This window comes from Mercenaria mercenaria, chromosome 3 (genome assembly GCF_021730395.1).
Source record: "Mercenaria mercenaria strain notata chromosome 3, MADL_Memer_1, whole genome shotgun sequence".
NCBI lineage: Eukaryota > Metazoa > Mollusca > Bivalvia > Venerida > Veneridae > Mercenaria > Mercenaria mercenaria.
In genome coordinates, this window is record NC_069363.1 from 72,581,755 (window position 1) to 72,599,829 (window position 18,075).

An 18,075-nucleotide genomic window follows, 5' to 3' on the forward strand; every position below is an offset into this window, starting at 1 on the left:
TTTTGTTTGTTTGGGGTTTAACACCGTTTTTCAACAGTATTTCAGTCTAGTAACGGCGGGCAGTCAATCTAACCAGTGTTCCTGGATTCTGTACTAGTAAAAACCTGTTTTCCGCAAGTAACTGCCTACTTTCCCACATGAATCAGAGGTGGAAGAGTAATGATTTCAGACACAATGTCGTTTATCAAATAGTCACGGAAAACACAGCCCAGCCCGAGGATCAAACTCATGACCCCGCGATCCGTAGACTGACGCTCTACCTACTGAGCTAAGCATGCTGGTTATTGAACTTGGCCGAGATATTATGCCCACAAACATTGTCAGAAGGTATGGTGAAGATCCGATGAAAACTGTTCGGCTTAGAGAGCGGACATGCTTTGGACGCCGCCCACCCACCCACCCTTCGCCATGGGTGTTCAAATACTACGCCCCACTCTTTCAGGGACAGGCGTATAAAAATGTGCATTTTAGAAAAATAGGAGGCTTGCAAGTTCATATCATGATAAAGACTCCTGCAAGGTTTCATCAATTTATATCAAATTTTTTTCGGATGCATGGATGGACGGACATGACTAAATCTATATGCCCCCACAATTTATAGTGGGGGCACAAAAATGCAAAATTTTCAGGACATGCATTAACTTCTTTTTTTTTTTATATCTATATAGCAAAACTATCGAAGGACAGTAACTACAGTTAAAACTAGAAGATACTTTTGTAAAAAAGCCCAAGTCTCCCCCAGCGCATAGTCGTATAGGCAAGAAGTCAATAGGGGACAGGAGCGAAAGTCAAAGAGACACTGATGGTTGGCTGCAAAGTTTCAACGTTCTGGGCCTAGTGGTTCTCAAGTTATTGTTGAGGCTCCTGTGATCTTGACCTTTGATCAAGTGACCCCAAAATCAATTGGGGTCATCTACTCTGCATATCCAATCATCCTATTAAAGTGGTTCTCAAGTTAATGATTGGAATGAGTTTTCTATGTTCAGCCCCCTGTGACCTTGACCTTTGATGGAGTGACTCCAAAAACAATAGGGGCCATGCATCTACTCTGTAAGTCTTATCAGCCTATGAAGTTTGAAGGTTCTAGATCAAATGGTTCTCAAGTTATTGACCAGAAATGGATTTCCATTTTCTGTCTGCTGTAACCTTGACCTTAAATAGACTGACCCCAAAATCATTAGAGGTCATCTACTCTGTATGACCAATCATCCTATGAAGTTTCAACATTCTGGGTCAAGTGGTTCTCAAGTTACTGACTTGAAATGGTTTTCCATGTTCAAGCCCCTGTGACCTCGACTTTTTACAGACTGACCCAAAAATTGATAGGGGTCATCTACTCTGCATGAACAATCATCCTATGAAGTTTCAACATTCTGGGTCAAGTGGTTCTCAAGTTACTGACTGGAAATGGTTTTCCTGTTCAGGCCCCTGTGACCTTGACCTTTAATAGAGGGACCTCAAAAACAATTGGGGTTATTTGCTCTGCAAGTCCAGTCATCCTATGAAGTTGTAACATTCTGGGTCAAGCGGTTCTCAAGTTATTGATCGGAAACGGACATAACTAGAGCTATCACTTAAGGTGATCAATGGTACCCTGCATGCACTGACACAGTACATTGCAGTTTGACACACACAAGATTGCATAATTATGTGGACTGTATGTATATAGACTGTATGTATACAGTATAGTAACAAAAAACAAAGTCCCATAACTATGCAGAATATTTATCTAAAAGAACGTAACATGCACCATGCACAACTAGAGTTGTCACAGGAGTGACGAATTATACCCCCACAATATGGCCTTGACTAAGCCAACGTTAAAGCTGAACTGACCTACTGACCTCAAAATCAATAGAGGTCATCTGCTGGTCATGATCAACCTCCCTATAAAGTTTCATGATCCTCGGCCCAAGCATTCTCAAGTTATTGTCCGAAAAAGATTTAAATGACCTTTGACCTTTGGAACCCAAAATAATTATGTGTCATCTGCTGGTCATGACCAACCTCCCTATTAAATTTCCTGATCCTAGTCCCAAGCGTTGTGATGTTATCCGAAAACCGTGACTTTGACCTGCTGACCTCAAAATCATTAGGGGTCATCTGCTGGTCATAACCAACCTCGCTATCAATTTTCATGATCCTAGACCCAAACATCCTCAAATTATCATGAAACCTTTTAACTGTTTCGTGTTATTGTGACCATGACCTTCGACCTACTAATCTTAAAGTCGAACATGACCTGTATTTAATCATGTTACACCTGTGTACAAAAATTTAAGATTCTAGACCCAAGGGTTCTCAAGTTATCATCTTGAAACCGTTTAACTGTTTTGAGTCACTGTGACCTTGACCTATGCCCTACAGACCTCAAAGTTGAACTTGACCTGTATTTCATGATGTTACATCTGTGTACTAAAAATTATGACCCTAGGCCCAAGTGTTTTCAAGTTATCATCCCGAAACCATTTAACTGTTCCGAGTCACTGTGACCTTGACCTTTGACCTACAGACCCCAAAGTCGAACTTGACCTGTATTTCATGATGTTACACCTGTGTACCAAAATATGTGATCATAGGCCCAAGCGTTCTCAAGTTATCATCCGGAAACCGGTTAACTGTTCAGGGTCACTGTGACCTTGACCTTTGACCTATTGACCCCAAATTCGAACTTGACCTGTATTTTCTGATGTTACACCTGTGTACCAAAAATTATTCAAATCAGTCAAGGCTTTCATGAGTTATCATCCGGAAACCACAACAAGAGGGCCATGATAGCCCTATATCGCTCACCTGTTATCATTGCACTTGAGGACAAGAAGGTCCTCAGAAAAAATATCAAAGTCCAAAGAACAGGAACAACAAAGGGAAGAAATTTAACAAAAAAAGAAAAAAAAATTCTTACAAAGTATAGGTATGTCAAAATACACCTAAAAATTGGAGGTAGCATCCATGTTGTACCACAGAAAAGTGGTCTCGGTTTTTCCCTACGGCCAATAATAAAAAAGTTACTAAAAATAAGCTATTTATAGTAACGTAAAAGGGAAGTAATTAAAAAAAAAACAAGAGCTTTCGGAGGACAGCAACGCTCGACTATTCAACAGCCTTGTCGATTGAATGAATACGAAAGTCGAAAAAGGGGCATAATTTAAAAAAAGCAAAATAGGGTTATGGAACCTGCATAGTGCTTATCAGCTCATGACAGTGGACAAGTGTGTGAAGTTTCAATCCGTTCCCATTAGAGGGTACTGAGATACCAGCTTACATATAAGAATTTAACCCAAAACTCCTAAGTTTAAAAAGGTGCATAATTTTCTAAAATGCAAAGTTGAGTTATTCACCCTTTGAACTGCATGTCATATCATGACAGTGAACAAGTGTGTGAAGTTTCAAATTCTAAGTCGAAAAAGGGGCATAATTTTGTAAAAAAGCAAAATAGAGTTATGGAACCTGCTTTGTGCATGTCAGATCATGACAGTGAACAAGTGTGTGATGTTTCAATCCATTTCAATTAGTGAGTACTGAGATACCAGCTTACATACAAAACCTTAACCAAAAAATTCTAAGTCGAAAAAGGGGCATAATTTTGTAAAAAAGCAAAATAGAGTTATGGACCTGTGCAATGTAAGTCAGTTTATCACAGTGAATAAGTGTGTGAAGTTTCAATCCATTCCCACAAGTGGTTACTGAGATACCAGCTTACATACAAAACCTTAAGCAAAAATTTCTAAGTCAAAAAAGGGGCATAATTTTGTAAAAAAGCAAAATAGAGTTATGGGACCTGTGCAATGTAAGTCAGTTTATCACAGTGAATAAGTGTGTGAAGTTTCAATCCATTCCCACACATGGTTGCTGAGATACCAGCTTACATACAAAACTTAACCAAATCGGGACGCGGACGCGGACGCGGACGCAGACGCCGACGCCGACGCCGACGCATGGGCGAGTGCAATAGCTCTACTATTCTATGAATAGTCGAGCTAAAAATAAATATTGTAAGTGAACAAAAGAAGGATCTGCCAAATAAATCTGTTGACATAAATGAAATTTCAGATCAGTATCTTCATAAGTTATGGAGATATACCCATTTTAATTTGAAATAATGGGAGGTAATTTGACATAAAATCAGTCCATAGTTATCTAACCTGATTGTCTCAGTCCAACTAATACAATAATGAAATTTCAAATAAGTCCTATAAGTACTTACTGATATAAATCCATTTTGATTACAATCAGGGGAGGTAATCAGATATAAAACTAGAAAATGCTTTTGTAAAAAAGCGCATGTCTCCCCCAATGCAAAGTCCTATAGGCAAGAAGTCAATAGGGGTCAGGAGAGAAAGTCAAAGAGACACTGATGGTTGGCTGCAATAGGGATCATCTACTTGGCATGTCCAGTCATCCCGCTAAATTTCAACACTCTTGGCCTAGTGGTTCTCAAGTCACTGGTCAGGCTCCTGTGACCTTGACCTTTGATCAAGTGACCTCAAAATAAATAGGGGTCATCTACTCTGCATGTCCAATCATCCTATTAAGTTTCAACATTGTAGGTCAAGTGGTTCTCAAGTTATTTCCAAAAAATTATTTTACATGAACAGGCCACTGTGACCTTGACCTTTAACAAACTGACCCCAAAATCAATAGGGGTCATCTACTCTGCATGTTCAATCATCCTATTAAGTTTCAACATTCTGGGTCAAGTGGTTCTCAAGTTATTGATCGGAACTGGTTATCAATGTTCAGGCCTCTGTGACCTTGACCTTTAACGGAGTGACCCCAAAAACAATAGGGGTCATTTACTCTGCATGAACAATCATCCTATGAAGTTTCAACATTCTGGGTCAAGAGGTTCTCAAGTTATTGATTGGAAATGGTTTTCCATGTTCAGGCCCCTGTGGCCTTGACCTTTAACAGAGTGACCCTAAAATCGTTAGGGTTCATCTACTCTGCATGACCAATCATCCTATGAAGTTTCATAATTCTGGGTCAAGTGGTTCTCCAGTTACTGACCGGAAATGGTTTTCAATGTTCAGGCCCCTGTGACCTTGACCTTTCACAGAGTGACCCTAAAATCGTAAGGGGTCATCTACTCTGCATGAGCAATCATCCTATTAAGTTTCAACATTCTGGGTCAAGTGGTTCTCAAGTTACTGACCGGAAATGGTTTTCAATGTTCAGGCCCCTGTGACCTTGACCTTTAATGGAGTGACCCCAAAATCGATAGGGGTCATCTTCTTTGCATGTACAAACATCCTACGAAGTTTCAACATTCTGGGTCAAGTGGTTCTCTAGTTATTGATCGGAAATGGTTTTACATGTTCAGGCCCCTGTGACCTTGACCTTTGATGGAGTGACCCCAAAATCAATAGGGGTCATCTACTCCAGCAGCCCTACAACCCTATGAAGTTTGAAGGTTCTAGGTCAAATGGTTCTCCAGTTATTGCTCGGAAATGAAGTGTCACGTACGTACGGACGGACGGAAGGACGGACAGGGCAAAAACAATATGTCTCCTGGGGGAGACATAATAACTCTGAAACCTACGATTGGATCTGATTTGTCATGGAATCCAAGATTTATTGTTGTTGAAGATATTTTGGAAGTTTGTATCAAATAAAACCATAAATGAAGTCTCTATATGGCTGCAAAAGCCAAAATAGCCAATTTTGGACCTTTAAGGGGCCACAACTTTGGAACCCATGATGGAATCTGGCAAGTTGAAGAAAGGAAGCAAGATCTCATAGTGATACAAGTTGTGTGCAAGTTTGGTTAAAATCAAATCATAAATGAAGCTGCTATTGTGCAGACAAAGTCAAAATAGCTAATTTTGGCCCTTTCAGGGTCCATAACTCTGGAACCCATTAAGGGATCTGGCCGGATCAAGAAAGGAACCGAGATCTTATGGTGACACAAGTTTTGTGCAAGTTTGATTAAATTCAAATCATAAATGAAGCTGCTATTGTGCAGACAAGGTCAAAATAGCTAATTTTGGCCCTTTCAGGGGCCATCACTCTGGAACCCATAATGGAATCTCGCCAGCTCAAGAAAGGAACCAAGATCTTATGGTGATACAAGTTGTGTGCAAGTTTGGTTAAAATAAAATCATAAATGAAGCTGCTCTTGTGCAGACAAGGTCAAAATAGCTAATTCTGGCCCTTTCAGGGGCCATAACTCTGGAACCCATAATGGAATCTGGCCAGTTCAAGAAAGGAACAAGATCTCGTGGTGATACAAGTTGTGTGCCAGTTTGGTAAAAATCAAATCATAAATAAAGCTGCTATTGTGCAGGCAAGGTCAAAATAGCTAATTTTGGCCCTTTCAGGGGCCATAACTCTGGAACCCATAATGGGATCTGGCCAGTTCAAGAAAGGAACCGTGATCTTATGGTAATACAAGTTGTGTGCAAGTTTGGTTAAAATAAAATCATAAATGAAACCACTATCGTGCAGACAAGGAATTATTGACACACGGACGGACGGATGGACGGACCGACGACGGCCACAGACGAAGGTTGATCACAAAAGCTCACCTTGTCACTATGTGACAGGTGAGCTAAAAACCAACAGACCGACCGACCGCCAAGCTCACTCCTATATACACCCCGCCCCCCAAAACTTCGTTTTGTGGGGGTATAACTAGGGTTGGTACTGATCACTTGTGTGAAGTTTCATTAAATTGTGTGCAAGGGTTCGGAAGATTAGGCGTGCACAAGATTGCATATGCAGACTGTATGTACATAGTATATTAACAAGAAACAAAGTCCCATAACTCTGCAATTTTTGTTGTTGAAAGAACCTAACATGCCCCATGCACAACTACTGTTGTTACTGATCACTTGTGTTAAGTTTCATTAAATTGTGTCAAGGGGATGAGGAGAGATGGTGTGCATAAGATTGTGTCTACGGACAGACAGACAACCTGAAACCAGTATACCCCCAACTTACAACTTTGTTGTCGGGGGGGGGGGGGGGGTACGATAATCTTAGGCAAAAAACCCTTCCATTGTTGTCATCAGCACATCTAGCTTGTTCATCTGTGTAAGTTTGAAACATCAGGCTTATAGTGTAGGAGGAACTGGACACACAAGATTTCGGGACATAAGGACGTACCGACAGCAGCAACACTATATGCTCCCCATATACAAGAATGCTGCGAAACAGTTTTCTGACGACCCCTAAAAGAAAAGCAGAAACATTTGACTTAACTGAACAGTTGTCCATAATAGGATACACTTCAGACTAAGTTTAGAGTAATTATAGAGATGTTCAGCAAAAATGTCTACACAGGACAATGGACCATCCATCTATCCTTAAGCTCACCCTGAACTAAATTTTGGTGAGCTATAAAGCTAATGCTGGACAAAGCATCATTACTACAGCTCATCCTGGTGAGCAAGAGCTAGGATGAGCCAATAAATATTCCCTGACCCAGATGAAACCTGTAGATGAGCTGAAAGTAAGTACAAATGTCTACAACTCAGTCCAATTTTCTTATTATTGAAGTTGTTTGTGCAAGATATATATTGTAGATTTCACCTTTACTTATGTCAGTCAGTTGTTCCCTGTTCTCACAGTAAATCTCCTGTAATTTATCTTGATAGAAGTCATACGAGTTGTCTTGAAGGCGACACCAGAAATCTACTGGGCTACTGATGGAGGTAACCAAGACATTATGACTCGATATGGTGGGATCTGCCTCAGCTAAATCTCTCAACTTGTACCTGTAAAACCATACACCAGCTTTCATGTAAATTCTTCGTTGATTTAGTTTCAAACTAAAACTATCACTAAAGGGGATTAATACCTCAAGATGCAGCTATGATAAAAAGAAAGTAAAATGTTGCAATAATGACATCAGACATTTATGACCTTGACATTGTACCAAGTGATATGGGTTATGCATTCTGCATGTCATCTTGGCAAGTTTAACAACTGATGCTAGTTTTATGAAAATCCTTCCTGACGTAAAGAAGACATGTAGCAGTCAAATTTAAGCTATCCATGGCTTGATATAAACGCTTGTCCAGTAAACACTTAAATCTAAGTAGGGACAAATAACGGTTGAAATGCAGTTGTCCAATGGGCCAAGTTATCTCTAAACTAGAGATGCTTTTGAGAAAAGCACATGTCTCCCACAAATGCCTAATCATCTAAATAGTAAGTCAGTCTTTATATAATGTTTACTTAGAGCACATGCGCATGCGCTTTTTTGACACCAAAAGGACCCACATACTACTTTTAAAAGTAGTATATGTGTCCTTTTGAGGTCAAAACTGTGCAAGAAATCTCAGTGTTTTTTGGCAATTCAAGGGCCATACTGAGAACTCATTTGAGTCAATCCACGAAATTTAATCCCAACGAAGAAGTAAAATTCCCATTCATTTTATGTTCAAAAGTTGAAATCAATGAATGAAATTGTTGTTTTGACCAAAACCATGAAATTTCATGCCCGCGAAATTAAATGATTTTACAGTAATTCCGAAGTGCCTGGGTCGATTTGGCTCATTATCGAACACTGATCAAGCCAAAAGGACTCCTATACTACTCAGAGCGCATGCGCTTTCTTGCACCCAAAATGTACCCTATACTACTTTCGCATGCGCTTTCTTGCACCCAAAACGTACCCTATACTACTAATAAAAGTAGTATAGGGTACGTTTTGGGTGCACGAAAGCGCATGCGCTCTGAGGATTTTTCGGTAATTCAAGAGTCTTAATTCCGAAGTGCCTGGGCCGATTTGGCTAGTTATCGAACTTGGCCGAGGTCTTATTGTCAGACACATTTTGTTCAAGTTTGGTGAAGATCAGGTGAGAAATGTTCGACTTAAGAGTGCAGACAAGCTTTGTGACAGACACACACACAGACAGGTGTAAATCAATATGTCTCCCACACCACTGTGTGGTGGGAGACATAATAAAACTATCATTATCAATATCCAAATACAACTAAATTAGCAAAATGAACTTCATTACAAGTAATTATCTGTAATGCTTTTTGTAAGTAACCTGATTTCAATCCTAGATACCACTAAAAGGCGTGCATGCAACTGCATTTATGACAATTGTAGTAAATGCTGTTGATTATCTCCCTTTGCCATCTGTAGTAATTAATTTTACATCGTCAAATCTTTGCATTTACGATGTCGACCTTTGTGTCCAAGCTCTAAAATGCATGAACACCAGATTAAACAAAGGGAAAAGAGGTAAGGAAGTTAGTTTCTACTGGGACAAGTACTTTGAGAGTACTCTTCCGACTGAACTAGTGAAAATGAAAGTTAAGCTTCACCTTAAACTTGACCTTGACCTTTGATCAAGTGAGGCAAAAATCAACAGAGGTCATCTACTCTGCATGTCCAATCATCCTATGAAGTTTCAACATTCTGGGTCAAGAGGTTCTCAAGTTAATGACTGGAAATGGTTTTCCATGTTCAGGCCCCTGTGACCTTGACCTTTAATAGAGTGACCCTAAAATCTATAGGGGTCATCTCCTCTGCAAGTCCAGTCATCCTATGAAGTTTAACATTCTGGGTCAAGTGGTTCTCAAGTTACTGATCGGAAATGACTTTCCATGTTCAGGCCCCTGTGACCTTGACCTTTAACAGAGTGACCCAAAATTCAATAGAGGTTATCTGCTCTGCATGACCAATCATCCTACGAGGTTTCAACATTCTGGGTCAAGTAATTCTCAAGTAACAGACCAGAAATCGTTTTCCTTTTTCAGGCCCACGACCTTGACCTTCAATGCAGTGACCCAAAATCAATAGGGGTCATCTACTCTGCATGACAAATCATCCTTAAAGTTACAACATTGTGGGTCAAGTGTTTCTCAAGTTATTGATCGGAAATGGTTTTCCATGTTCAGGCCCCTGTGACCTTGACCTTTGGCAGAGTGACCCCAAAAGCAATATGGGTTGTCTACTCCATAACCCTGCCACCTTATGAAGTTTGAACATTCTAGGTCAAATGGTTCTCCAGTTGTTGATCAGAAATGAAGTGTGACGTATGGACGGACGGACAGACAGGGCAAAAACAATATGTCTCCAAATTAACTGCTCTTGATTGACAACTATCACAAAGCTGAAAATTCCTGCTTTCTTCATCACTTAAACTTCACACAATATTTTTTCTATCAAAAATATAACTAGAATGTGTCTGTAGGACACAGGGTGTGCCTCAACAAACATTTTATGAAAAGGATTCATTATTCTAGGTCATATACTTTTTGAGCAATGAGCATCACAAATAAACTAGAAATGTGTCCATGGGACACAGATGCCCCCACTACATGACAAAGGACACAGATCAACTAACTCATTTCTCTTCGTAATGACTGTATGTAAAATATTTTGGAGCTATGCACGACAAAACATTAAAATGACAATTTTTTCCTAGGTCAGGGGCCATAACTCCTACAATACTGAATGAATCCGGACGCGAAACCCCAGGTGCACAACTGCACATGCTCATCAACATTCCTGTTAACTTTGGTGACTCTAGGTCAAATACTTTTGGAGCTACGCGCGACACAACATTAAAATGACAAATTTTTAACTAAGTCAGGGGCCATAACTCCTACACTACTGAATGAATCTGGACGCTAAACCCCAGGTGCATAACTGCACATGCTGCCCAACTTTCCTGTAAACTTTGGTGACTCTAGGTCAAATACTTTTGGAGCTATGCGCGGCACAACATTAAAATGACCAATTTTTAACTAAGTCAGGGGCCATAACTCCTACACGACTGAATGAATCCGGACGCGAAACCCCAAGTGCACAACTGCACATGCTGACCAACATTCCTGTAAACTTTGGTTACTCTAGGTAAAATACTTTTGGAGCTACGCGCGACAAAACATTAAAATGACCATTTTTTACTAAGTCAGGGGCCATAACTCCTACACGACTGAATGAATCTGGACGTGAAACACCAGGTGCACAACTGCACATGCTGACCAACATTCCTGTAAACTTTGGTTACTCTAGGTCAAATACTTTTGGAGCTACGCGCGACAAAACATTAAAATGACCAATTTTTACGAAGTCAGGGGCCATAACTCCTACATGATCGAATGAATCCGGATGTGAAACCCCAGGTGCACAACTACACATGCTGACCAACATTCCTGTAAAGTTTTTTGACTCTATGTCAAATACTTTTGGAGCTAGGCGCGACACAACACTAAAATAACAAATTTTTACAAAGTCAGGGGCCATAACTCCTACATGATCGAATGAATCCGGATGCGAAACCCCAGGTGCACAACTACACATGCTGGCCAACATTCCTGTACAGTTTTGTGACTCTACGTCAAATACTTTTGGAGCTAGGCATGACACAACATTCTCGGAAGGACGGACAAGGGCAAATCTATATGCCCCCCCGCCCTCAAGTGGGGGCATAAATATCCACTATTTTGGCTATTTCAAGAGCTATAACTCTGTAATAAGCCCTAAGATTCTCAAGAAGAATGCCAAGTGTGCAAGGTCACATCATGATAAAGACTCAAGCGAGGTTTCATGAATTTACATCAAATACTTTTTGAGCCAGACACATAATTAGGTGAAAATGTGCATTTTTTTACTATTTCAGGGGCCATAACTTTAAAAATAGGGGGTGGAGTCAGCCAAAAAACAAGAGGTGAGCAAGTTTATATCATGACAAAGACTCATGCAAGATTTAATTAGTTTTTATGTAATACTTTTCGAGTTATGAGCGTCACAAGGTGAAAAATGTGCATTTTTGACTAATTCAGGAGCCATAACTCTGGAAAAAGGGGGTGGTACCAGATGAAAACTAGAGCTATCACTAAAGGTGATGAATGTACCCCCCGCATGCACTGACACAGTACATTGCAATCTGACACACACAAGACTGCATAATTATCTGGACTGTATGTATATAGACTGTATGTATAAGTATAGTAACAAAAAACAAAGTCCCATAACTATGCAGAATATTTATCTAAAACAATGTAACATGCACTATGCACAACTAGGGTTGGTACTGATCACTTGTGTGAAGTTTCATTAAATTGTGTGAAAGGGTTTGGTAGATTAGGCACGCACAAGATTGCATATGCAGACTGTATGTACATAGTATGTTAACAAGAAACAAAGTCCCATAACTCTGCAATTTTTGTCGCTGAAAGAACCTAACATGCCCCATGCACAACTACTGTTGTTACTGATCACTTGTGTGAAGTTTCATTAAATTGTGTTAAGGGGATGAGGAGAGACGGTGCGCACAAGATTGTGTCTATGTATATAGTATAGTAACAAAAAAACAAAGTCCCATAACTCTGCAAATTTTTTTTCTAAAAGAACCTAACATGCCCCATGCACAACTACTGTTGTTACTGATCACTTGTGTGAAGTTTCATTAAATTGTGTCGAGGGGATGAAGAGAGATGGTGCGCACAAGATTGTGTCTATGTATATAGTATAGTAACAAAAAAACAAAGTCCCATAACTCTGCAATTTTTTTTTCTAAAACATGGTTCATACAGACCTTCCCAAAAAAAATTCAAGTAGTTTTCAAGGAGTTTTCAAGTAGTTTTCCTCCATTTTCAAGGACTAAAATGGGCGCAATGTCACTGTTGCTGAGACATGAAATAACCAATTTAAATCCAATTTAGGACAAAATTAAACAATGTAACACAAGATTTATGTAAAGTACAAAAAGCATCAATTGTTTCAGTCAAACTTCTCATGGCAGAGCTGTTTTTATGTTTTTCGCTTTTGGAATGTGATTTTAATTTAATGCACTTTCTCCCATAGCAGCGATGTCGATTATCTTGTCACAAAAAACACAAAGGCATTTTCGTTTTTCGCCTTTGAATTCCCATAGCCAATGTTTATAATTGTCATCAGTAAGCCACTTTTGCGAAAAGACACACTTGTACTTTTTAGAACTCATGTTTTTCTTCCTGGAAAAATGACCTTCACGCATCGCGGATATATTACAGTGTGAAAATTACTTGAAAGAGCATAAAACCCGTACAGTACAGTACCGTACCGTACTATCACCGACTCCATGGCAGGCCCTAATGGCGGTAACGGTTGTTTTTTTTCGTCGTTTGTTTAGTTTATTTTGGTCCGTTTATAATGTTTGTCCGTTTTCACTTCGCACCCAACGAATTTAAGGACTATTTGCCATCTTTTGTATGTTTTTTCCTAAATTCAAGTAGTTTTCAAGTAGTTTCTGACTGTTACAAAATTCAAGTAGTTTTCAAGGAGTAGGCATCAAATTCAAGGACTTTTCATGGCCTGTGCGAACCATGTAAAAGAACCTAACATGCCCCATGCACAACTACTGTTGGTACTGATCACTTGTGTGAAGTTTCATTAAGTTGTGTCAAGGGAATGAGGAGAGATGGTGCGCACAAGATTGTGTCTATGTATATAGTATAGTAACAAAAAAACAAAGTCTCATAACTCTGCAAATTTTTTTTTCTAAAAGAACCTAACATGCCCCATGCACAACTACTGTTGGTACTGATCACTTATGTGAAGTTTCATTAAATTCTGTCAAGGGGATAAGGAGAGATGGTGCGCACAAGATTGCGTCTACGGACAGACGACCAGACAGACAGACAACCTGAAACCAGTATACCCCCCCTTACAACTTTGTTGTCGGGGGGGGGGGGGGGGGGGGGGGGGGGGTACAAATAGGAGGTGCGCAAGTTCATATCATGATTAAGACTCATGCAAGATTTCATGAATCTACATCGAATATTTCTTGAGCTAGGCCTGTCACAAGGTGAAAATGTGTATTTTTGACTATTTTAGGGGCCGTAACTCTGGAAATGGGGGGGGGGGGGGGGGTTATTTCTTGTCATATTTCTTTCGGAAATTTAAAATAACATTAACCAACTGAATTTGACATATCTTATTAGACATTCCAACAAGAGCACCGCCTTGCGGGTGCTGACGCTCATCTGATTTTTTTTGTGTAATAGAAATATTGTCCTACCCATGATTTTCTAAGTATAAAATGGGCCATCATTCTTGCAAAAAGCAGGATAGAGTTATGTTTCTTGATGTACAGTGTCCACTTATGATGGTGAAAAACTGTTGCAAGTTTTAAAGCAATAGCTTCGATAGTTTATGAGAAAAGTCAACTTAAACATAATACTCAACCAAGAAAATGATTTTCTAAGTCCAAAAGGGGCAATAATTATTGCAAAAAGCAGGATGGAGTTATGTTGCTTGCTATACAGGGTCAGCTTATGATGGTGAACAAGTGTTGCAAGTTTCAAAGCAATAGCTTTGATAGTTTAAGAGAAAAAGTTGACCTAAACATAAAACTTAACCAAGAAATCTGATATTTTCTAAGTCCAAAAGGGGCCATAAATCTTGCAAAAAGCAGGATGGAGTTATGTTTCTTGCTGTACAGGGTCAGCTTATGATGGTGAACAAGTGTTGCAAGTTTTAAAGCAATAGCTTTGATAGTTTAGGATAAAAGCTGACCTAAACATAACACTTAACCAAGAAAACTGATTTTCTAAGTCCAAAAGGGGCAATAATTCTTGCAAAAAGCAAGATGGAGTTATGTTTCTTGATGTACAGGGTCTGCTTATGATGGTGAACAAGTATTCCAAGTTTCAAAGCAATAGCTTTGATAGTTTAGGAGAAAAGTTGACCTAAACATAAAACTTAACCAAGAAATCTGATATTTTCTAAGTACAAAAGGGGCCATAAATCTTGCAAAAAGCAAGATGGAGTTATGTTTCTTGCTATACAGGGTCAGCTTATGAGGGTGAACAAGTATTCCAAGTTTCAAAGCAATAGCTTTGATAGTTTAGGAGAAAAGCTGACCTAAACATAAAACTTAACCAGGCAACGCCGACGCAGACGCCGACGCCGACGCCGACAACCGCTCAAGTGATGACAATAACTCATCATTTTTTTTCAAAAAATCAGATGAGCTAAAAATGTAAAACTTACCCGTACTGGCCAAGAGCTGTAGAAGATTTAGCAGCATATAGCCTGGCTATAACATCCTCAGTGGTGTCGGGAGAGAAGACTTGTTTCACCTTAGTACTGACAGCTACTGGAGTGGCTATCTGTACACCAATACCTTTCTGTAGTAACTGATCACCTATAGACATACCCATGTCTAGCAGCTGAACCTTGTACACACCTTGCTCATCTATACTCCCTACATCAAGTAAAAGCACTCTGAAATAAACACATTCATTTTCATTTAAAATAGCTTTGTGTTCTACAACTGAACTGCACATAAATATATGTTTAAAATTATTTCTTGTCAACTGCCTCATGATCTTTAGTGGTTTCAACTTTGACCCTCTAAAGAAGTGATAGCAATTGACAATACAAAGTAGTATTTTTGCAACATAAGCAAAGTATTTGTGTATAATTTGTTCACTCTTCTTCTGTACCACTTTTATCACCATATTTTTCCAGACAATTTCAATCATCCAAATGACACTGACCATATCTTTATAATGCTCAACAATATGTAAACAATTCAGAAATAATTTCTGCTAATCCAGACTATATTCATTAATTTTGTAACAAATATTTTTAAGTTCCAGCTAAATCAGATGAAAGTCAGCAATAGAGTTGCACTAAAGTTTTCACTGATTTATAATGCACGCCACATTTTATGCATTTAAGTTACATCAGGGCAACTAGAATTTGAATCAGGCAAGTAAGTTGAAAGTTGCTGTCCCTACTGGCAAATACTCTTGAAAATAAAGGTTTTGCTCTGGTCAGGCTGAGTGATATCTCTAACAAAATCCCTGGTGCACAACTTCACATGCTCAATACTGGGTCAAATACTTCTTGATATACTTGTGACACAACAAACTTAGACCCTTTTTATGCATATTTTTGACTAACGGCCATCACTTTGGTGTGGCCTGACTGTGCGAGATCAAAATTAAAACCTCATGTGCAAAACTTCCTTTGCTGAATAACAATCGTGTGTGGTTTGATGCCTCTGGGTCGAATACTTGAGATATGAACGCCACGAATTCGGAAAGGACAAACTAGGACAACTGTTAAGTGCCTCCCCAAAAGTTTTGGAGGGCACAAAAATCGCTCCTACATACTCATACTCATGTGTAGCAAGGGAAAAGATATGGTGGTCTACCCTGATTGCCGTCTTTCCTTGCACAAGAATATTTCTTCCGGTGACTTGGTTCTAAGAGAATGGAACTGGTTCTTTTCTGTGAACCAGAACAATATAACAAGCTACTTCTGCTTACTTATCTGCTGTAAGTTGTGTAAATGCTTCTTTAACCTCCTCACTCCAGTCTTCCTGGCTAGGTTGTACTGCTCCCAGACAGCATTCCAAACCCTTCAAACAATCAACACAAATATGCATTTCAAACCAAAACAAGAGCTGTCCGTAAGACAGCCAAGCTCGACTATTCGAAATATTGTCCCAGAAGCAGGAAAATATTACCCAAAAAGGTTAAATATCAAAAGAGTTTTAAGTTCAAAAGGGGAAATAATTTGACCAAAATGCATACCAGTTATGGGACTTGCTGCTATCAACTAGTTTTATAACCCCGAAGGCACATGTGAAGTTTCAATTCAATATCTGCATTAGTTTTGGAGATAGAAACTTGCATGTAAAACTTTAACCAGAATTTTCAAAGTCCAAAAGGGGGCATAGTTTGCCCAAAATACATGCCAGAGTTATGGGACTTGACCCAGTGAGGTTGGTAATTGATCTAGAAAAAGAAAAAATAAGTTTCAAATCTATATGCCTTTTAGTAATAGCTGTATGTACTTGCAGCAAAACTTTAACCAGAATTTGCCAAGTCCAAAAGGGGACATAATTTGGCCAAAATGAAGGTCAGAGTTATGGGACTTGCTGCTATCAACTAGTTTTATAACCCTGAAGACACATGTGAAGTTTCAAATCAATGTCTGCATTAGTTTTGGAGATAATAACTTGCATGTAAAACTTTAACCAAAATTTTCTAAGTCTAAAAGGGGGCATAATTTGCTCAAAGAACATGTCAGAGTTATGGGACTTGACCCAGTGAGGTTGGTAATTGATCTAAAAAAAGAATAAATAAGTTTCAAATATATATGCCTTTTAGAAATAGCTGTATGTACTTGCACGCAAAACTTTAACCAGAATTTTCTAAGTCCAAAAGGGGGCATAATTTGGCCAAAATGAAGGTCAAAGTTATAGGACTTGCTGCTATCAACTAGATTTATAACCCCGAAGACACATGTGAAGTTTCAAATCAATATCTGCATTAGTTTTAGAGATAGTAACTTGCATGTAAAACTTTAACCAAAATTTTCTAAGTCTAAAAGGGGGCATAATTTGCTCAAAATACATGTCAGAGTTATGGGTCTTGACCCAGTGAGGTTGATAATTGATCTAGACAAGAGCACCGCCTTGCGGGTGCTGACCATCATCTGATTTTTTTTTGTGTAATAGAAATATTGTCCTACCCATGATTTTCTAAGTCTAAAAAGGGCCATCATTCTTGCAAAAAGCAGGATAGAGTTATGTTTCTTGATGTACAGTGTCCACTTATGATGGTGAAAAACTGTTGTAAGTTTTAAAGCAATAGCTTTGATAGTTTATGAGAAAAGTTGACTTAAACATAATACTCAACCAAGAAAATGATTTTCTAAGTCCAAAAGGGGCAATAATTATTGCAAAAAGCAGGATGGAGTTATGTTGCTTGCTGTACAGGGTCAGCTTATGATGGTGAACAAGTGTTGCAAGTTTCAAAGCAATAGCTTTGATAGTTTAAGAGAAAAAGTTGACCTAAACATAAAACTTAACCAAGAAATCTGATATTTTCTAAGTCCAAAAGGGGCCATAAATCTTGCAAAAAGCAGGATGGAGTTATGTTTCTTGCTGTACAGGGTCAACTTATGATGGTGAACAAGTGTTGCAAGTTTTAAAGCAATAGCTTTGATAGTTTAGGATAAAAGCTGACCTAAACATAAAACTTAACCAAGAAAACTGATTTTCTAAGTCCAAAAGGGGCAATAAATCTTGCAAAAAGCAAGATGGAGTTATGTTTCTTGATGTACAGGGTCTGCTTATGATGGTGAACAAGTATTCCAAGTTTCAA

The 18,075-nt window shown here is 39.0% G+C and overlaps 1 protein-coding gene across 6 annotated transcripts in view; it reads right to left on the reverse strand.

Moving 5' to 3' along the window:
- Nucleotides 1-18,075, reverse strand: part of LOC123524421 (uncharacterized) — a 146,787-nt gene that overhangs the window by 37,606 nt on the left and 91,106 nt on the right. For all 6 annotated transcript variants that reach the window (XM_045302613.2, XM_045302612.2, XM_045302610.2 and 3 more), the window contains exons 16-18: nt 16,231-16,322; nt 14,945-15,178; nt 7,534-7,718 (exon numbers count right to left, since the gene is read on the reverse strand). In XM_045302613.2, the coding sequence (XP_045158548.2) occupies nt 7,534-7,718; nt 14,945-15,178; nt 16,231-16,322 (511 nt within the window). The remainder of the gene's footprint in view (nt 1-7,533; nt 7,719-14,944; nt 15,179-16,230; nt 16,323-18,075) is intronic.